The sequence below is a fragment of the Crinia signifera genome, chromosome 8 (genome assembly GCF_055691185.1).
Source record: "Crinia signifera chromosome 8, ASM5569118v1, whole genome shotgun sequence".
In the NCBI taxonomy this organism is placed as follows: Eukaryota; Metazoa; Chordata; class Amphibia; order Anura; family Myobatrachidae; genus Crinia; species Crinia signifera.
In genome coordinates, this window is record NC_139224.1 from 100,125,969 (window position 1) to 100,148,734 (window position 22,766).

A 22,766-nucleotide genomic window follows, 5' to 3' on the forward strand; every position below is an offset into this window, starting at 1 on the left:
ACGTAGCCTAACCTAGGTCGTTATATATATATATATATATATACATACACCGTATATACTCGAGTATAAGCCGACCCGAATATAAGCCGAGGCACCTAATTTTACCACAAAAAGCTGGGAAAACTTATTGACCCGAGTATAAGCCTAGGGTGGGAAATGCAGCAATGGTACATTTCCCTGTATAATAATAGCATGACACCACAGGCTGCTCCCCCTGCCTAATAGCAGGACACCACAGGCAGCTCCCCCTGCCTAATAGCAGGACACCACAGGTGGCTCCCCCTGCACAATACACCTTGGGACAACACAGGCTGCTCAGGCTGGGACACCACAGGCAGCTCCCCCTGCCTAATAGCAGGACACCACAGGCTGCTCCCCCTGCCTAATAGCAGGACACCACAGGCAGCTCCCCCTGCCTAATAGCAGGACACCACAGGTGGCTCCCCCTGCACAATACACCTTGGGACAACACAGGCTGCTCAGGCTGGGACACCACAGGCAGCTCCCCCTGCCTAATAGCAGGACACCACAGGTGGCTCCCCCTGCACAATACACCTCAGGCTGGGACAACACAGGCTGCTCAGGCTGGGACACCACAGGCTGATCCCCCTGCTCACCCCTGGGACACCACACACGGAGGGGGGAGGGAGCAACCGCCCCTTACCTCCTCCAGCTTCCGATTCCAGGGGGTTTGGTGTGCGCCGCTAACTGCTCCACTGGTACACGGCCGCCGCCATTGCCCTGCCGTCCACTTCGCTGCCCGGCTCCACTTTGAACAAAGACGCGGCTACGGCAACATGGCCGCCGGCCTCCTGCACTGAGGACATGTATAGTGTAGGAGGCCAGCGGCCATGTTGCCGTAGCCGCGCCTGTGTTCAAAGTGGAGCCGGGGCATTGAAATGGATGGCTGGACGCACTGACTCGAGTATAAGCCGAGTGGGGGCTTTTTCAGCTAAAAAGAAGGCTGAAAAACTCGGCTTATACTCGAGTATATACGGTATATAAATTTGGTTGAGTATCCCTTATTTGAAATGCTTGAGAACATGCACCGTGTGTACACAGCATTAGAGGTGACAAAAGTGTAAAACTACTATAATAAGACCAATATAAAGATATGCCTAGCAAACTATGCCACACAAAGAATCTTACAAGAGGTCACCAACTGCCAGTGAAAGTAAAGCTGGGTACACACATATATATTAGCCCATGTGTCATACAATCCAGTGGCTCTTACGAACATATCTAGGGTGTCCCTGCTGTATCACAGACTGTGCACACTCCTGCTCATCATCGACCACATCTTACATCAGCCATACATGCAGGGCAGACAGAAGACATCTCTAGCTAGGGTCATGTTGCCGAATGCCGCATGGCCGCCTCAGACGCTCTTGGCATCAGCTAGCATGTTTGCACTTTGCCAGTGCCAGGTGCCGTCACTGCTGATTTTGCAGGGTACACACATAGTCTACAGTGCACCAAGTTTAACAATATTTTTCAACTGTTATAGAAATAGAACATTTTTATATATTCAAAACAGGACCCACATATTCATTATTTTTTTCTTACCAGCATCCTACCACAATAAAACAGGCCTTCACCAACTCTACATTTGGTAGTGTTCAGATTCAGGGGTAAGTATATGAAGCTTGGAGGAGTGGTATCTATCCCCATAAAGAACGTGAAGTGCAAGGTTATAATTCTCCAGCCAATCAGCTCATAATTGTCAGTTTACATATTGGAGCTGATTGGCTGGAGCATTATCTCCTTGCACATAACATTTACCGCCCAGTGAGTACTGCTACCCTACAGCGACAGGGGCCCACCAGTTTTCAGTTAACCAAGCGCATGTAAATCCACAATAGGCTCATCTAATCAGGTTACATTACAGAACTTTTAGGACAGCTCCTGCAGAATAACAGCTGCACATGCAGCATTTTGTGTATAGTTTATTTTCTACTATTAAGCTGGGTACACACTGGGCAACATATTGTTAACAATACATCGCAAACGGTGTGTAAGCTCAATATACTTAATGATGCATGGTCTTGCCCATTGTTAATGACCCTCCATCATCTGTACATGTAGCTCAATCTGACATTGTGAGCAACTGCAAGAATGGAGGGGAGGGAATGACATCACTGACCGATATTGTGAACAACATCAGTCAGTGTATATGCTCTATACCAGTGGTCAGGGAACTCGGTCCTCATTACCCCGCACAGTGCATGTTTTGCTGGTAACCCAGCAGGTGCACAGGTGTACTAATTACTCACAGACACATTTTATAAGGTCCGCAGGTGGAGTTAATTATTTCACTTGTGATTCTGTGAGGAGACCTGCAAAACATGCACTGCGTGGGGTAATGAGAACCGAGTTCCCTGACCACTGCTCTGTATCGTTCTCCTGCGGTACCGTCGATATAGTCTATCAACAGCTGCAAGAATTGCTATGTGTGTGTAACCAGCTTTACACAGAGTTCTGCAAAGTAGCAGCACTAATTCTGTGTTTCCCTATAATGGTGAAACACTGGAATTGGGATAGAATGTCTCCACCAAAGATCGGATATACATAAGAGAGCTTGGGCCTTGTGCCCTAGAGTTACAGTAGTTCCATTGTTTAAAAATTACATTTTCTTAGCTCTGTACAGAACATTTTTGGATGACATATTGGCCTTTTAAACAAAAGAAATACACGTTTGCATTCAACCTTCCTCTAAAAATCTTGAATAATAGGGCCCAAGTTCTCCCGTTTTAGACATATAAAGAAATTTAGCAGGATAAGAATGTGATGGCACAATAAATTTGGCATGCATTTAAAAAAATAAAAATAAAACCCGCAGAACATAAAAATTAAAAACCACACACAATAATCCAATACCAATTTTACTTACTTGAACCTTCTTTAAGGCAACAGGTACACGATCTAAGAGGCAAGTGGCTCTGTATACTTCGCTGAACTGGCCCCGTCCAATTTTCTTCTCAATCTGGAAATTGGCCAGCGTGTTATAACCCATATCTGGTCTTAGTGTTTTCTGTGCATGTGGAAAAATTAAGATAAATTTAGATAGACTAATACACAGTATAGTAAAATGCATTGAAATAAGTTAGGACAGCTAATAAAACAAATAAGTTGAATATCAAGATCAATGACCTTGCTACTTAAATAGCTACTTAACAGTACGGATGGTGTAATGGTTAGCATTAATGCATCACAGCGTCATGGGTTCGATTCCCACCATGGCTCTAACTGTGCAGAGTTTGTATATTCTCCCCGTACTTGGGTGGGTTTCCTCCGGGTACTCCGGTTTCCATCCACATTCCAAAAAAATACTGGTAGGTTATTTGGCTACTAACAAAATGAACCCAAGAATGTCTGTGTGCGCATGTACATGTGGTAGGGAATATAGATTGTAAGCTCCACTGGAGCAGGGACTGATGTGAATGTTCAACTATAAACTGTTAATAAATAAACAGGGGTGGGGGGGGGACTATTTTTGCTTTCAATTCTTGAGTTTTTGCTTGAAAATTTTAATGAAAAATAGAATTTTGATTATTATTATATTACTGTGAAACATTGCTATGTATAAGAAACCTTGGATGGGTATGGGTCACTGGGTCTGCCCAATGTAGTTCAACATACATTGGGTCGACCCCCATAGTTTGACCCTTTTAATGGTCAACATGGCTTGTGTCAAAAGTGACTTTAGGTCGCCATGCCAAAGGTCGACAAGGGGAGAAAAAATTGTGTGTCGACATGGACACCGTATAAGTCTACCGCTTCAATTGCCATGATTCAGGAACGGTGCCTCGATACATTTGGCACACTTTTTTTTTTATTCTCCCTTCACGCCCTAGTGGATGGTAGGGTATGAAAAAACGGCTTTAAAAAAACCTATTTTACTGGTAAAACCAATAACAGAATTATTCAACCAGTCACTAGCTACTGGAGTAATCCCAGAGACTGGAAAACAGCGAATGTAGTCCCACTGCACAAAAGTGGAAGCAAGGAAGCCTTACATCAGTAGTTGGGAAATTGATGGAAACACTCTTAAATCAAAGTTGTAGAATATCTCAAAACCAGCAATTTACAGGATCCAAAACAGCATGGGTTTACTGGGGGAAGATCATGTCAAACAAATCTTATTGACTTTTTTGACTGGGTGACTAAAGTAATAGATCAAGGTGGGGCTGTAGATGTAGCTTATCTAGATTTTAGTAAAGCTTTTGACACTGTCCCACATCGCAGACTGTTAAATAAACTTGAAAGCTTGGGATTGGATTCTAAAGGCCCCCATACACTAGGGCGACTTGTCCTTAGGACAAGTCGCCCCCGACTTCCCCCTGAGCTTCCCCGGCTGCTCCCCGGGGGAGCTTGATTAGATTGGCACTTGATGTGCCATTTTTTACATGTGATAAATCGTCTCGATTTATCACATGTAAAAAACCCGGGGAGCAGGGGGGGTGGGCTACAGAGGTGGGAGCTGGTGGGAGCAGGGGGGCTGGGGACGCTGCAGGGGACACGTCTGTGTCCCCCGCTGCTGGGGACCCTGCGGGGGACAGCGTCTGTGTCCCCCGCTGTTGGGGACGCTGCGGGGGACACAGACGCTGCGGCGGACACAGGCGGCATAGAGCCGGGCAGGGGGAGCCGGCGGGAGCTGTCAGTATTGAATAAAAAAAAAAAAAAGCCCATACAATGAATGGGCAGCCTGTGATTGGCTGAGCGCTCTCTCAGCCAATTGCTGACTGGCTGAGAGAGCGCTCAGCCAATCACAGGCCGCCCATGCATTGTATGGGCTTTTTTTTTTTTTATTCAATACTGACAGCTCCCGCCGGCTCCCCCTGCCCGGCTCTATGCCGCCTGTGTCCCCCGCAGAGTCTCCAGCCCGTATAGACTATGGAAGCGGCCATCTGAGCAGACCTCCATGACATCAGAGGAACATTGAGTGATGTCACATTTAGCCAAAAGGATCGGGACCAGATAGGACATGGACGCAGGGGAAGGAACGTACCACCAGGAAGTGCTTCTGCTCTGGGCAGCAGTCTCTGATTGGTGGGTATGGTGCCGTGTGACCATGTCTCCGGGACGTACCAATGCTAGTCACCACCACATCTATCCCGGCTGCCGCCATTATCCACAGTGGAATAATATTTGTGTATCGGAGGATTCTTATACACCATACAGGGTATAATATACAAACCTACCCCATTAACGCCAGATAACAAGATCACCCCATAGAGGGAGCAGGGGGCTCCCTCTACCGCCTCGCCGCCCCACTAGGTCCCAAGTCGGGTGGTCGGACGTGCAGCAGGTCCGACCACCCGACGCAGATCCGATGCGCACGGGACCGCGCATCGGATCTGAGTGGACATCAAAACTAGCCGATTTTGGTCCGATTTCGGCCAGATCCGACTGATCTGGCTGAAATCTGACCAAAATCGGCTAGTGTATGGGGGTCTTAAGATAGTTGAATGGATAAGAGCGTGGTTGCAGGACATAAAACAGAGAGTTGTAGTAAACGGAGTACAGTCAAAGGAGGGAAATGTTACAAGTGGAGCACCCCAGGGAGCTGTACTTGGACCGGTGCTTTTTAAATATCTTTATTGGTGATATTGCAAATGGAATTGAGGGTAAAATGTGCCTTTTTGCAGATGACACAAAGGTATGCAACAGGGTAGACACACCAGGAGGGGTAAAACAAATGACTGAGGATCTAGGTAGATTAGAGAAATGGTCAAGAGCATGGCAACTACAGTTTAATGCCAAAAAATGCAAAATCATGCACTTGGGTCTCAGAAATCCAAAGACTAAATATAGTATAAATGGCACTATAATGGAAAGTACTGAGGAAGAGAGGGATCTAGGTGTCACTATTTCAGGGGACTTAAAAGCAGGTAGGCAATGTAACAAAGCAATGAAGAAGGCAAGTCAGATGCTTGGTTGCATAGGGAGAGGTATCAGCAGTAGAAAGAAAGAAGTAATAATGCCACTGTATAGGTCATTGGTACTACCTCACCTAGAGTATTGTGTTCAGTTCTGGAGGCCATATCTCCAGAAGGATATAAATACATTAGAGACTGTACAAAGAAGGGCAACTAAAATGGTGCATGGCCTACATCACAAAACGTACCAGGAAAGACTAAAAGATCTAAATATGTATACTTTAGAGCAGAGAAGGGAAACGGGGGGCATGATAGAAACTTTCAAATATATCAAGGGTTTTAACAAGGTACAGGTAGGAGACATTCTTCACAGGAAGAGGAGCAACAGAACACGAGGACATGCACTGAAACTAGAGGGAGGAAGATTCAGGGGAAATGTGAGGAAGAATTAGTTCACAGAAAGAGTAGTATATAAGTGAAATAGCCTCCCATCAGAGGTGGTAGAGGCAAATACAGTAGTACAATTTAAACATGCTTGGGATAAGCATATTGATATCCTTACAAAAAAATAAGGAACAAATATGGTTTGAGGTAACATGTTTAAAAAAAAGGGGCAGACTAGATGGGCCAAGTGGTTCTTATCTGCCGTCAAATTCTATGTTTCTATGTTATAGCCCCTGTCGACCTTTGGCATGTTGACCTTTTTTAGGTGTCGACCGAACAACTGTATCCCACTTGGACAACCATGTTTTAATGCTTTTAAACATGAACAATCTACAGCTATTAGGGTTTCAAAAAAATGTTTTAATCTTTCAATAAAACGTTTTCCTATTATATCTGAGTGAATAAAAATATATATCTGCGTTTACATACACTGGGTGGTATCTTCTGTATATAAAGGAGAGAGATGTTTTTTATATGTACATTCTGAAGACTGTAATAAACAGAAATGTTTACTCCATAATAGTGCAAGGAACCAGGTCATTAAAAATACCAGATCCACCAGGATTCATTCCGGTCAAGTAGTTATCACTGTCACAGGATAGATAGTATTTGCTGTCAACCGTGTGGCTATTATAAAAATTGTAGAACAAACTGCAGTATAATAAGCAGCCACATACAGATTTCACATAGACTAAGAACAGGGGTAGTAGGGGTGATGTTAGAAACCTACTGGGTGCCTGGATACTGGCGCAAGACACCTCCCTGCACCTGAAACTCTGTGCCATGGAGTCAGACACCAGACTATAAGAGAGATCTAGACACGAACAAGGTTAAGAACCGGCTGGTGGAGTCATCAGTAACTTCTTCCCTATATCCACAGTTGACCTTCCAAGCTAATTCTGCTAGCTGTTTGCAAATGTTGTGTTCATCACAGACATTGATCGTACAGTCCCGTTACCACACTCTGCATGGTTATACGAAGAACATTAAGGTATACATTTCTTATGAAAACACATACACAAAAGTGAACAGTCCATTTCAGTCAGAAACTAATGGACCTAGCGATATGGTTTCAAACTGTAGGAGGAAATCAAGGCATGCAGTGGAAACCCATACAAGGAACATGGGAACTATTATTATTATTATTATTATTATTATTATTATTATCTTGATGACCAAGCTTACTAAGTTATGGAATGTTAAGCTCAATATCTAATGCTCGCATTGAAATCATGCATAAAAAATAAGTAAAAATAAAAAAAATGTAACAATATTTTCAATTTATCTGGTTTATAAAAAGGTTCATATAACAGATTCGGATTCGCATTGATCTTTAATCAATGAAAATACTTCATTGTGATCTATTTTGTTAATGCTACTCTGTGTTAGCTAAAGTGCTATATACACCTATTCTGGTACTCCAAAGATAAAACAGCAAATCTGCATATGCAATCACAAAGACATATGCAGTAAATGAGACAAAATGTGATTAGACAATAAATAGCTCCTTTCTCCACTTTGAGAACGCATTTGAACTTGACAAAGATTAGCGTGAGTCTCTAAGACACAGTGACAGCCGCATGCTGAGTCCAAACTCTGGCTAATGTGTTTTGGCATGCGAGTTTGTAATCACACATTTACATATGCAATGACCTATATTTGCATGTCAGATCACACACTGTCTGGCTTGGTTAGGGCTAGGCACCTCCCTGAGAGAGGGGACGAGAGTGGCTGTCCAGGGCCAGAGGGCCATGGGTTTGCTTTGTGAGATGGGGTGAAGCTGCCTTTGTTGATTAAGTTGACGAGCCCTGAGCATTAGACACTTCATTAGAGGTAATCTGTTTAACAGTGGGCAGTGCATGCAAACTTCACAGTCCAACTGTAATGTTCCCATTTTTTGCCTTCCCCTCAACTCAACTTCCTCACAAAGGGCAAAAGGGTCAGTGAATTAACAATCTGTCGCATCTGCACTGTCACAGGGTTTCTGAAGAAAGAGTCCTACACATGGCTGAATGCTTTATTTTGTTGTAGGTAGATTGCACTCAACTCGTTAAAAAAAAAAAATCAAGACAATATAAAAGTCAACCAATGGCAACTGTACAATATGCCATGATATTACAGCACTAGCACTAATTGTTGTTATGTAGAACCGCTCCCTGGATAGAAAAAGGAAAATGACATTTCAGGCCCATAACGGTTTTATTTTTATTTTTTTGGGGGGTAATTAGCATGTTGACCCAACATTATGGCTTGGAATATAAATTAGGGGAGAGGGGACCCAAAAATTACTATAGTCTAACTACATTGAAAACATTATGTGAACGAGAGAATGCTCCTCTGTTATACTTCTAAAGACCCCCATACATTACTGAGACTTCTCCAAGGTGAAAAGTCAACGCAAATCCCCCTTGAATCAGGCCGGCAGGATTGCATGTGGTTTTTTTTGTACGTGATATATTGCCTGCAATCCTAACAAGTGCTGCCAGAGGATGTCCAAGCCGTAATCCTACTTGCAGCACTTGCTATCTTGGGGATCCGTTCTGATGTGCACAGGGCTGTGCATTGTTTAGAATCTAAAACACATACAATCTGCCAGATTTAAATTTATGTCTCAGCCAGAGGCATCAGAATCAGGCGAAATCGATAAGCGCACCCCTACTTTCCAGTGGTATGTCTGGAAATATTCCCGGGAGAGCTCATGCCAGCAGTGCAGCTCTTTTCTGTGCAAGTGGTTAAAAGAGGTTAATGGGTGCCAACTCACAGAAACCACTAAAAGATCAGATTTGCGCGTTAAGATGGTCATAGTTCACATTAACCCTAACTTTTCAAGGATTGTTTTATACTTATATGGAAAAAATGACTGCTGGTTACTGAGTAGAATTACAATTAAATTCCTCATTAAACCTATCAAAGTAGTGTAATCATAAAAATTCCTGTTTCTATTTTATGCAACTGGCATTTTTTTGGTAAATGAATACAAATCAGTAAGAATACCTTAACGGTCATCTCAATGATACTCAGCCCCAAATTTTCAAACTTATTCCAGCATGAAACAGGTCTTTCTTTGCACGTAAAAATGTTTTTACATTGCAGACACATGCAAATCTTATTAGAGAAAAAATAAATAAAATAAAAACTACCCTGTAACTTACATCAGTCCATTTATAGACTGTTGCTTAATACTGCTGTGTGGTTTTAGGAAGGCTAGAATATAATTTTAGGAAATAATTGGAACTGCACCAATTGGGTAAGAGTATTAAAGGCAAACAATTTTTAAGTGCTTTCACAGAAAGCCCTACTTTTGTATACCGGTCCATAAAAACCATTAAAGCAAGTGACCAGAGTATGTCTGCAAACAAAGGCCCACTGTTGATATCTGATGTGTACGGGGCGACCGTGAGTTTAGTGATCCGGGCTAAGCAATCTAGCCCCAGCTATGGGACTAGATATTTTGTGCATGATCTATATATCTGAGCGGGCAATGGCGATGCGCAGGACGGCGCATCACTATTGCTATGAGGATTACACCCGTGGCGATATGTGCTTCGTTTCTTAGTGAACTTAACAAGAGTGCTTAGAAAGAGAAAGAAAAAAAAATAATAATAAATCGGCCCGCGTGTACAGTATACCTCCATACTCATAGTTATAAAGCACTGCAGGGAATGCAAAAATGTAAATGATGATAACCAAAATATAAATTGCTCATTTAAGTGGGAACCTCTGAATAGGAAGCAGTTCAACATATATCTAAAAAGATAACATGAATAAACATTACAGTTACTGTGCTAGCCATGTAAGTTCCTCTATAGTCACCTATTTTTATGTGTCTGCATGAAGTGATCCATCTTCTCAGCAGGTATTAAATATTTATGAGTATTAATGAGATCATGAACATCTCATTCACAAGAAAGAGCATGCTCACTGTGCCGCTTTCTATGAAACCAAACTATAGGAAGTCTGAAAGGCTTCTGTTTGGCTTTAAATGCTCATAAGAGATTAGGGTCACATAAAACAACCCACATTAACAGCTAAGGCCTAAGGCATGACGTGCAAGGCATAGAGGAATGGAATACTTTTTATACGCCATTTTACTATTAGAACCGTATGTATGCATTATTGACTGTAAAAGTTTAAGGAGTGTAATTTTTATTAATAATTCAACCCCAAATGTAAGCTTGCATTTCAGGTATAAAAGCATTAAAGATTTTAGAAAGGAGGAAAAACTCAGAAGCAGGGACCACTTTACCCACAAACACTCTTCCTCCCCTTACTTGTAAAATCTTTATTTGGACTCCATGTGGGATAATGGCACCATTGGAATGGTGAAGCAGGAGGAGTCCTAGCCATCAAAAATAGATAGCTACATTGCAGAGAGTACAAGCTCCTCCTCTCCTCCATCCAGCAGCCAGTAAAGATTAACTGGCAGGAAGGAGGAGAGTTTAAAAACAAATAAATAAAAAAAAAACCTACATAGAACCTGCTTAGTCTTAGACCTAGGCTGTTTTAGCAGGGAGCAGCACCCTGCCGAATATTTAATGGGCCATATTGGTCCTACCAAAACAGCCTGCCCATGCCACGTGAATAGTTGCTATGCGTATGGCATCTATTTGCATTAAGCTGAAAGTTTGGTGGAAGTGCGGCACCTCCTTACATGCTGGCACACCCCAATCAGTGACGTTGTCAGCTGGGCACATCCTTAATGATGCCAGTCATCTTGCCTTTAATAGTGGCGCCAAGTGACCTGGGCCCACACCGGTGCCCTACCAGCATACTAGAAGGATCAACACGGCTTCTGAGCTAAGTGCCATAACAGATAAAACCCTCAGCCAGATAGGAGTTGTGTTCCCCCACACAGAAAAGGAGAGAACACACCTGTGCTGGAAGACCCTATGCCCAAAACCAGCATTAGTGGAGGTTAAGGTATCAAGACAAAAAAAATATACACTGTGTAGAGTGCTTGTCAGGGCTGAATGCTCAATAGGAGCAGCTGCTTATGGGATTAGTCAGAAGAAGAAAAAAAAACACAAAAAAGGAAATATCAGCGTTCAAAATGATTAAAACAACAAATGTTAGCATGAAAGGTAAAGTTTTATTGCACATAAATAAATATAAACGTCAAAAGGATAAAATCAAGATGGCACTGGGAACCTGATGGGTAATTGGGTGTGGGTAAAGATATGACCTGCCCTGGAAGATCAATACATTCCCATGATGGAGTCCGGGTGAATGTACAGTATCAGTCGCTGTAGGTGTCCTGGTCTAATGATGGACTGGATGATGTTAATTGTCTCTAAAGTGAAGACGTGCTCCAGGAATAAAAGGTGCTCCAAATTAAGGGAAAGAAGGCAGAAATGGTTCAGAGAAGTGTGAAGGTAGAAGTCCAATGCAAATAGTCAGGTCCCAGGGGTTTCACCAGGACACCTCCAGCGACTGATATTGTCCATCCACCCAGACTTCATCATGGGAATGTATTAATCTTCCACGGCAGGATATATCTTCACCCATCCCCAATTACCCATCAGTTTCCCAGTTCCATCTTGTTTTTATCATTTTAGCATGATAGGTAAAATTTTATTGCACATAAAATATAAATGTCAAAGGATAAAAACAAGCAGGTCATATCTTCACCCACACCCAATTACCCATCAGTTTCCCAGTTCCATCTTGTTTTTATCCTTTGACATTTATATTTTATGTGCAATTAAATTTTACCTATCATGCTAAAACTTGTTTTAATAAGTTTGAGTGTTGCCATTTCCTTTTGAGGTTAAGGTATCAAAGCTATAAATTTGATGAAAGTGTGGCCAGTGTACGACATTGCTGCCTTATACCCCTTTCACGTCGCACTTTTAAAACGGTATATTGCCGTTTTTTTTCCCAATTTAAAACGTTTAAGGCTGCAATGTGAAAGTGCCAGAGTTGATTTACCGGTTAAAGTTAACCGGTATTTCAACACGGTTCAAAGCCGTTTTTTTGGCAGTTTGAACAGCTCTATTTCAATGGCTTGAAACGTGTCCCTTGGGGGTTAAACGGGTTGAATGTTTGAATGGTATTAAATGATTTTTAAAACGGTTTTCACCTGCAATGTGAAAGGTCTCAAGGCTCAGACCCGTTTTAAAGTCCCATTTAAGAATACCGTGTCATTACCCATTTCTGCAATGTGAAAGCAGTATTAGAGTTGCTACTTAGGTCCTTTTCACATAAGTACAGATGGCTTAAATGACATCTAGGGAGGCAAGAGAGGGCTGTCAGTATGAAGTCACCAGCACCCAAATAGAGGGAACTATGATTTCTTGATTGATAAAAAGTCTGAACAAAACCTTAGGAATGTATCCCGGTCATATGCCAAGAATAGAGGTACTTGGATTAAAAATAAGTAATAACCAGCATCATCAACAAATCCTCTAAGTTCTTTCACAAAATCTGTGTTCCTTGGTTGACCACCCAGCAACTTTCTTCTTCCTTCCATATGTAACGGATAATACAACAGACTAGGTCCTTCTACATAATCTTTTCTTTTAAATTTTTACTTTATATTTCCACTAGCTGTGGTTCCCAGGTGGAAATTTTTGCAGAGGATCCGCCCTTCTTTCTTTTTCTCTTTTTTTTTGCTCTTTTCTGGTTCTACTTTCCTCTTTCTCTCTCTGCCTTTACTTTTCCCTTGGTTTCCTTACCTGACGAAGCAGACTCCCTCAATTCTTTAATCTGTCTTCATTTCCACCTACTGTTTTATTATAGGTTTAAAAAAAAAAAACATTGGATAATTCTAAATGTTTAAGGTCTTCGTATTAGTGCCTCATGCAGCCATTAACAAGTCTGTAGACTACAGCTGCATTTCCAAGCACTATAGGTTCAATTCCTTTGATCGCGAACAATTGTTTAGAGTGTAGAAGTGTGCTGAAACCATGGCGCTATTGACCAACTAGACTTATCCTTAGGGGAGAGTGAAGTGTTTTAAGGTTCTCAGTCTTCGGTTTAATCCTCCTCGTTGTAAAAACTAGTGTTACAATATAAAAATATAAATAAAATAATGTGTATAGTGAGGACATGTATATATAAATGTTATCAACAAAAAGCTTTTTCTTTAGTAGATATTCATTAGCAGCACGTACCTCAATTACACACATATAAAGTTAGTTAATCTCATAAAAGTTTCTTTAATGCGTATTCATAAGAAGAAGTGTACAAGGAAAAAGGACTGGATGGAATAACATGTATATCTAAACTTTCAAATGTTAATGAGGTGGTGTACCTCACTTACATTGATGGGGGACAACCCAATATCAAGGTTTCTTTGGGCAATATTTATTATTGGCTCGTACCTCACTTATGCATATATTAAGTGAGAAGTCTCTAATGCAGGTTCATAAAATGCATACAGCAGTACTCACAATATATTGAGCGGTGGTAATCCCATGAAGATTTCTTTACAAAAACTACAGCAGCTGTATGTCATAAAGAGATTTATTTAAATACAGACAACATAGATACAATGTTATAAAAATAGGGAGGTACTAGCCTTGTCTGAATAAACAATACAAGACTTGTTTTTTTCTAAAACAAATACAGGTTGAGTATCCCCTATCCGAAATGCTCGGGACCACAAGCATTCCGGATAGGGGAATATTCCGGTTTTTGGAATAAATTGTTTTAGCCATACTTACCTGTCCCCTGATGGTGTCCGGTGGTCCCTCGGCGTCCACAGCAGGCCTCCGGCATCTTCTCCGGGTCTCCAGCGGTCCCAGGAATGCATTGCGCGAGTGTGCGCGCGCACCGGTGACGTCACCGGCGCACGCGCACACTCGCACAATGCATTCATGGGACCGCTGGAGACCCTGGAGAAGATGCCGGAGGCCTGCTGTGGACGCCCTGGGACTTGGTAAGTATGAAAAGAGGGTTAGGGGGGGTACAAAAAAAAAAAAAAAATTCGAATGATTCCAAAAACCACGGTTTTTGGAATAATTCGGATAAGAGATATACGGATACGGGATACTCAACCTGTATATACCATACATACTGTATCTAAAACACACATAATATTTATATTTATTTCCTCCGGGTACTCCGGTTTCCTCCAATACAAAAATAAACTGGTAAATTAATTGGCTCCCAACAAATACACCCTAGAATGCATGTGTGTGCGTGTACATGTGGTAGGGAATATAGATTGTAAGCTCCAATGGGGCAGGGACTGATGTGAATGTTCAAATATTCTCTGTAAAACGCTGAGGAATATGTGTGCGCTATATAAGAAACTTAATGGTACTCTTTACCTAGAACGGCGCCCGCGATCAGAATCGCGGGCGTCGGGGGTAAAAAATCGCGGTCATCGCGGGTAAATCGCGGGTACATCAAAATCGGGTACCCGCGATTACCGCGATTTTCCCATAGGGAACAATGTTAAAAAGCCTGATTGGCCGCGATTTTACTTTAAAATGCCTCAATGCCCGCGATTTTCACATAGGAATCAATGTTAAATGGGCTACAGAGCCCAAATAGCCCCAATTAACCCTTAAATGTTACCCCAATTTTTGTACGCCACCCCACGATCCACGCCAACCCGAAGCGTGGCGAGCGCAGCGAGCCCGCGAGGGGCGGCGGTACGCGTCCTCCGACCTTTTCATGCCCTACTATCCACGTCGGCGTGGAGTTGAGAATAGAATAGTGTGGCGAGCGCAGCGAGCCACCGAGCCCGAAGCGTGGCGAGCGCAGCGAGCCCCGCGAGGGGACGCGGATACCTTCACAGGTAAACGCGTCCCTTCGCGGGCTTCACAGGTGTCCGCGTCGCCACGGACACCTGTGAAGTCCGCGAGGGGACGCGTATAACTGTGAAGGTATCCGCGTGCGCTCGCCACGCTTCGGGCTCGGTGGCTCGCTGCGCTCGCCACACTATTCTATTCTCAACTCCACGCCGACGTGGATAGTAGGGCATGAAAAGGTCGGAGGACGCGTACCGCCGCCCCTCGCGGGCTCGCTGCGCTCGCCACGCTTCGGGTTGGCGTGGATCGTGGGGTGGCGTAAAAAAATTTGGGTGACATTTAAGGGTTAATTGGGGCTATTTGGGCTCTGTAGCCCATTTAACATTGATTCCTATGGTAAAATCGCGGGCATTGAGGCATTGAATGCAAAATCGCGGTCAATTATGCTTTTTAACATTGTTCCCTATGGGAAAATCGGGTGATCGCGGGCATCGCGTCGCGGCCGTTTATGTACTGCCCGCGATGTCGCGATCACCGCGATGGGCGCCGTTCTAGGTAAAGAGTACCAACTTAATAAATAAAATAATATCTTCCAATATGCATCAATTCATTGACATGTCATGTAGATATAATTAAAAATGCCACTAAACCAGTGGTTCCCAAACTGTGTAGTAGCAGCCTGGGCTGTCTCGATAAACTTGCAGGGGTGCCCTGGGATGTTCAAATTATTTGTGGTCAATATAACTGACAAAACAAATATTTGTGGCTTCTAACCATAAAATATATTGACAAAGTGAATTCTGCTCCTCACCACAAAAGGATGACAAACATTATTTACTTATTTAGTATTTTTTTTTTTTCTCAATAAGAAACTTTTGGCCTAGAGGTGAAATGAATAAAATTCTGATACTCAAGGGTGCCGTGATTCAAAAAAACTTTGGGAACCCCTGCAATAAACAATACCCACCGTAATGCTTTTCCATGTGAGATTGGGGCCTCCTCCCATTTGTATGGGATAATAAGCAGCAATTGATGGACAAGGTCCTAGTAGCAGTCCATAAAATGTCAATGAGCTTGCAATCCTCGCATGGTGCTCTAGGGGGTACTTGCATCGCTGCTGTACCCCAGAACAGAATGAGCACTTATCCTCCTTAAATACAGTAGGTACAGCTCTAGGGCTGATCCATAAAGTGTGCTGCAGTCAGTTGTATATTCAAATGGAGCAAGGTCCCAGATAATTTAGCAGGGAGTCGCAGAATGGTATGTGTAGTGGCAAATAGGAATAATGTATAAGCTCAAGCTTTGCCCTGGGCTAATGCTTCCCAGCTTCCTCAGGACCAAGTGTACAAATGGTCAGATTGAGCGCAATAGATACATCTCAAGTAATTATGTTGAGAGTTTCCACCTGTGGGAATCAATCAACTAAAAATAAACTGTCTAATTAGTAATAAATTCAATATATCAGGCAATCCTATGTACCAATATAATGAAGGTAAAGACATAATTAGGTCCTTTTTAAATGAAAAAAAAAATGAAAAAAAAAAAATATATAGAGATAGATAGATAGAGAGACTGGGATTTTGCTTCACTGAAATTCCGTGAGTGCCGCCTACCTCCATCCCAGACTCTACAAGGACTTATCAAGTCCACTAGGAGGGCACCGGGTCATTGAAAAGTGACATCTGCAGGAGTGCCGGGCACGTGGGACCACTATAAAATATATATATATATATATATATATATATATATATATATATATATATATATATATATATATATATATACACACACACAGAAATATAAAGAAGCTAGATAATTAAGCCAATTAAGCCCTTTAGTGGGGGGTTTTCCTGTGAATATTTGGATTTAGTGTGGTTTGGTCATGTGACTAGGAAGGGAAATATGTTAAGCTTACATAGAATATAATAAACAGACAAACAGTTAAATCATGGCATCACATCTAGGTCAGTGAGTCACAATAAAATTCTCTTTGCTTCACTGAAATTCTGTGAGTGCCGCCTACCTCCATCCCAGATTCTACAAGGACTTATCAAGTCCACTAGGAGGGCACCGGGTCATTGAAAAGTGACATCTGCAGGAGTGCCGGGCACTTGGGACCACTATATAATATATATACACACACACACACACACACACAGAAATATAAAGAAGATAGATAATTAAGCCAATTAAGCCCTTTAGTGGGGTTTTTTCCTGTGAATCATTTGATTTAGTATGGTTTGGTCATGTGACTAGGAAGGGAAATCTTTTAAGCTTACATAGAATATAATAAACACACAAATAGAGTTAAATCATGGCATCACATCTAGGTCAGTCTGTTCCCACTTTCTTTGTGGTTCACATCCAGAAAGTTAATAGACGGTGAATCATATAAGAAAGTGAAGGATAAATTATAATGATTAGAATTTTAAGAATTGACAAATTTAGTGGCTGATAAAACCCCATCCAAAATAATAAAGTAATCTACTGTATGTAGTGGCTATAGAAGACCATGTGGGACTCCTCTACCTCACCCACATAGAGGTTGGCATAGCTTGGTGCTAACCTGGCAGCCACCACCTGTAAATAATGTTTGTTGTGAAACTAAAAAATAATTGTTAGAAAGAATAAAGGAAATACAATAAATAATGAATGATTTCTGTTCTGCCCTGAGTTGTTCATCTAGGGCAGTGGTTCCCAACCTTTTTTCTATCCTGTACCCCTTGATTAGGCTTTTCATTTTTGAGTACCCCCTCCTATCACTTTGAAATATCTACAGTACTTACGAGTGAAGTTGAAGTGAGTGCTATGCGTGTCCTTATATTAAGGAGTAGCGAAAGAGTATGCAGTCAGGAATTGTGTCCCTCTGTGAACTGTCTCTGGAGGTATCGCTAACATCTGTAGGGTTGATGCTTCTGCTTCCACCACCCATGTCAGCGTGGAGCAGAAGATCGCTGATGTCTGAGTTCACTGATGATGCTGCAGATGGAACCAGAAGTTACCCAACATAGTTCATCTCCATGGCATTGGGAGACTTCTTATGCCATCAGGAGACTTCTTCTTCCGCCATTACCAATATTATTTACAAGTACCCACAACTGGTCTCCAAAGTACCCCCAGGGGTACTAGTACCCCAGGTTGGGAACCACTGATCTAGGGAGATGTGGGTGTGAATGTATAGGGTGTAAACAAAAAAAAAATCTGTTTTCTCCACTGAATGTGACCCCCGCATTAAAAACAGAGTCCAATAAACTCCTACTAGATATGCTATAGTTGCTGCTTATTTACCTATACAAATTGGAGGAGGCCCTAGTCCTAAGGGATCACTAGTGTTCCCGCTAGGCTGTTTTAGCGGGGCGCTGCGCCCTGCCCGATTTCTAAAGGGCAAAATGCGCCCTGCCCCTCCAGCAGCGCCCCGCTAAAAGAGCCTGCTGCCTGTGCCCGGGGAAGCTCCAGGCACCGCAATCTCGGCGGCGCTAGGCTTCCCCGGCAGCTCACTGATTTCGGCGGGGGCCAGGTCCGCCCCCTTGTGTGACGGAGGAAGCCCGGACACGCCCGCTTTAGTGACGTGGCGGCCCGGGCACGCCTCCTTTATTGACGCGGCGGCCCGGGCACGCCTCCTTTATTGACGCGGTGGCCCGGGCACGCCTCCTTTATTGACGCGGCGGCCCGGGCACGCCTTCTTTAGTGACGCGGCGGGCCCGGTCCGCCCCCATTGCGCTGCCCCCGTGCAGCGGCGCCCTGCCCCCAAAAATTCCTAGGGGGAACACTAATAATCACATTACATGGCAAAACATTCTTGTGGTTCTTGTAGGTGGCAATTTAATTATGATAGCTACATTACATTATTGCCAATGAATTCATACATATTGGAAGATATTATGGGGTGAAATTTAATAGGATGAGAGATTTGGTAAGAAATCTCCAGTTTTTTTAAAGCGGCAATAATTTACACTGCAAAACCAGTTTGATTTTGAAGTGTAAATGATCGTCGCTTTTAAAAAAAAAGAAACTGATATTTCTTACCAAATCTCTCATTCTATTAAATTCCACCCAATGTTTCGGTTTAAGCCAATATGCATGGTATCTAATATATATTTTAATAAAACAGCCTTATGTTGTTATTCAGCCTGCGCTGTTACTTCCCTATTTGTAAAAATTATGTATATTGTCACTGTGTCCCTTCCACCAATAAGACTTATGTATATTGCATGTTTGAAATACACCTTTTTTCCCAAAAACTACATCAGTTGTTTGTCATAAAAAAACCTTTATGGGATTACCACCATTGAACATTGTGCGAGTACTGGTATGCATTTCATCAACACACACTTCACTTGATACGTGTGTAAGTGAGGCACGAGTCACTAATGAATACTGTTCCAAAGAAGCCTTGAAAGGATGAACAACTCATCATTTGAAGTTTTTTTTTTTTAAATACATAGTATTCCATGCATTTAATGAACAGTAAAGAAACCTTGATGAGATTGCTTCACTTGATATATGTGAAAGTTAAATGACACCTTGACTTCTAGTGCCTCTGATGATTTATGTAGTCGCCCATGGGAGTGTCTCACTAAACTTTCACTGCTCTGTGCTATTGCTTTGTTCAACAGAGCTCAGTAGTCCAGGATGTCTATTGGTAGGTAAGCTTTCCAAGCTACCCAACATCCCTGAAAGATGTTGTAACACTGCACCCCAAATACGGAGGCTCACATCTATAAGGTACAGTACCCAGCATCCCTATTCTAAGCAAACAGTATGGAGCCACCACAGTAAGGAGTAAGGCAAATCCTAGGAGATCATATTTGTTGTAGACCTGTAAGTGGAAGCAGTTTAAAATGTAATGGATCAAAACTGGGTGTATTTTATCATACCAAAAGGTGGATAACAGCTTACCTAGCACCTGCATAAGCAAGTGAATTGATACTCTGCAATGTCAAAGAAAACAAATCATGTTCTGCTGCAGCAGAAGTTTGTCTCTGGGTAGAAAAAACAATTGTGCTCTGGAATACAGTAAGGCCCCTAAATGGAGAATCTGAGACCACAACAGGCTGAACTTGCCCCAATTGATCAGCCTCCTATGAGTCTCCAGCAACTTCAGCATCAGCTGCAGATGTTCCTAGAGGGTATTGTAATACTTTGCCATAAGAAAGTTGACCACAGCACACAGTTTGGGAACCATTGCTTAAGGTGTCTATCTCTATAACAGGTCTTTCTCTTTAGTCCAACCATCTAGTCGCACATGACGCTGTTTATGACCTTCTGCATTCTCAAAGCACACCTCATGTTTTTGTAAACAAATTAGCCCAACACATCTCCCTTTGCAGTGGTCACATGTCAGCAGTGGCCTCTGCTATTTCCACATAGCTGTCACAATGCAATCTAATGTGCTACAGAACTTATTCTTCCATCTCTCAGCTGAACGTCTCTCACCAGAGATAACAGGACAAATTCCTCTCTCCACAGCTCAAGGAATTTCATCCCCTTATACAAGCCATAACTGCCAAGGAAAAACTCATATTTGTCTAGTCCTAAATCTGTAAATGATACATTTCAAGGGGGATGTGTTGCTTGGATACTGTGTGCCTGATGTATCCATCCAATTGTTGCTCCGTCTGGCAGCCACTATGTCACACATTTCCATTTCTGTTCATCAGACAACCCCCTGGGAGGGACATGTAACCCCCCCCCCCCCGCCGCCACACCACACCACACCACAGGAGGGGCATGCAAGAATGTATATAAAGTCAAGCTTCTTGCACATTTCCATATCACATCTAAAAGTTTAGACCAATGTAGCTGATAAACCTGTTTGGTACTTCCTCATGTTTGTGGGCACAGCTACGACAGATACATTAGGCTGCTATTCTGAAAGCAATTGCTCACCACACTGTGTCCACGCCACCAACTATTATCTTTAATAAAGTTGTGGGGAGAGAAGCAAGCCTGTGAGGGGACCATTACGCTACATAAGTTCCGTAGCGTAAGCAGTGGTTGCAAAGATGACCACCTGCTCCATTTGGGCACAACCATTGTGAAAAAGGAACAGGTGTCACAACTGAATTTTTTTTTGCAACTAAAGTGACTGGCAATATGGCGCACTAAGACAACTGCACCAACCCTCAAGTTCAACTTTACAGTAACCACCTCTCATAGAGGTCAACAACACAACTCTTGTGCTGCTACAGTGCCTTCAAAATAATTCCCTTACCAAGCCAAATCCCCTTTTCCCAACAGATGCTCTATGGAGCCTGCCCCCATCTATACCACACACACACACACACACACACACACACACACACAGGTAACTACTTAATTGTACTGCTGCCCCAATTCCAGCTCTGAGCCCCACTCACTGCTTGCCTTAGCTCTGCCCTGTCTTCCTGGGGGGTATGGGTAAAATCCGGAATCGGATAAGACACCGGAATGCCGGACTGGACATCAAACTCTGCATGCCGGAGCTTGTAGTATCCGGTCCGGGGGTGCTCCATCTGATGGGGCTGCTCTCGCACCTGTCACCTGGGAGAGGAGAGGGGGGAGAATACAGCCTCACCGCATGGTCCGGGGGTGTAATAAAAACTGGAACGTTCCAGACCACACGGGGAGGCTGTAATCTCCCCTTCCCCATGTCCCTGGTGTGAGCAATCACAGGTATCCCCCCGGACAAGACACCCCCCGCATGGGACACCCCTCGGACCAGACACTATAAGCTCCGGAATGCAGAGTTTGATGTCTGGTCCGGCGTTCCGGTGTCTTATCCGGTTCCGGTTTTTACTTAGTCCCTCTTCCTGGGCTTATGACAGCCCATATTTCCTGTGTGCATGCGAGTTGTGTTATGTACAGTATGCACCATCTTCCCCGCTACCCCGGGGCTGCTGCTAGCAAGGGTACAGTGTGTGCCTGGCTCACCCAGCACATATTTATATCCCTAGGACGCAAATGTCCCATACTCCTCCGGTTTGGGCTAGAGCCGTTCACATTTACACACAGAATACAGAGGACTGCCGGGACTGCACAGATACCTGCGGCTGGAACGGAGGGGCAGACGGTCCCTGCATGGCCTGGCACTGCTCCTCCATGGAGATAGATCCCAGGGCACCTCACAGCTCTGCAAGACACAAGACACATTAGCCTATGGGGAATAATACGGTGACAAGGTACAGTGACTACACAATAGCGGGCACGCACCGGCGCTTCCCCCACGCTCTCCTCCGGCGGTCGGTCCGGCAGAAGCACCCTGCCGCCCGGAGCTGCACTGCGACGCTCCCAAGAAAGTCGCGCTGCGCTGCTGCTGCCTGCCCTGCTTCATACAGAAACGTCAGTGCGGCGCGACTTACTGCTTGCGTCACTGTGCCAGGCGGTGTAGGGCTGGAGTGGAGAGGAGAGCAGGGAAGAGTCCTCCCACGGAATAAGGGGAAGGTTGTTGCTGCTTCTGCAGTTTTTGGTGTGCTGCCGGAGCCGGTGGCCGAGAACCAGTCTCACAGCAGTCGCCGCCTTCTGCCGGACCTTCCACTTGTGTTCTAAAAGCCAGCGAGGCAGTGCCCAGGTGCTGCTAAGAATTTGCGTCCAGAAATAAGCTGTTCCGCATTTTAGCGTTGTTTAGACAAATAGTGTGTCCAAAAAACTCTATTGGCCTGTACCTGGTCAATGCTGCTAGGACCTGTTATGGTGTGTACACACCATTATACCCTTTCAGCAGCTCACATTAAAAATAAACTGTACAGGGGGTTGAATTTATTTT

The 22,766-nt window shown here is 43.4% G+C and overlaps 1 protein-coding gene across 2 annotated transcripts in view; it reads right to left on the reverse strand.

The window, feature by feature from the left end:
* The window catches only part of NEK7 (NIMA related kinase 7), a 102,146-nt gene extending 79,639 nt beyond the window's left edge, over positions 1-22,507 (reverse strand). Inside the window, exons 1-3 of one of the 2 annotated variants that reach the window (XM_083156871.1) lie at positions 22,363-22,507; positions 22,048-22,133; positions 2,891-3,031 (exon numbers count right to left, since the gene is read on the reverse strand). In XM_083156871.1, the coding sequence (XP_083012997.1) occupies positions 2,891-3,031; positions 22,048-22,104 (198 nt within the window). In that variant the 5' untranslated portion in view covers positions 22,105-22,133; positions 22,363-22,507. The other variant, XM_083156870.1, reaches the window with a different exon arrangement.
* Between the last annotated feature and the right edge of the window lie 259 nt (positions 22,508-22,766).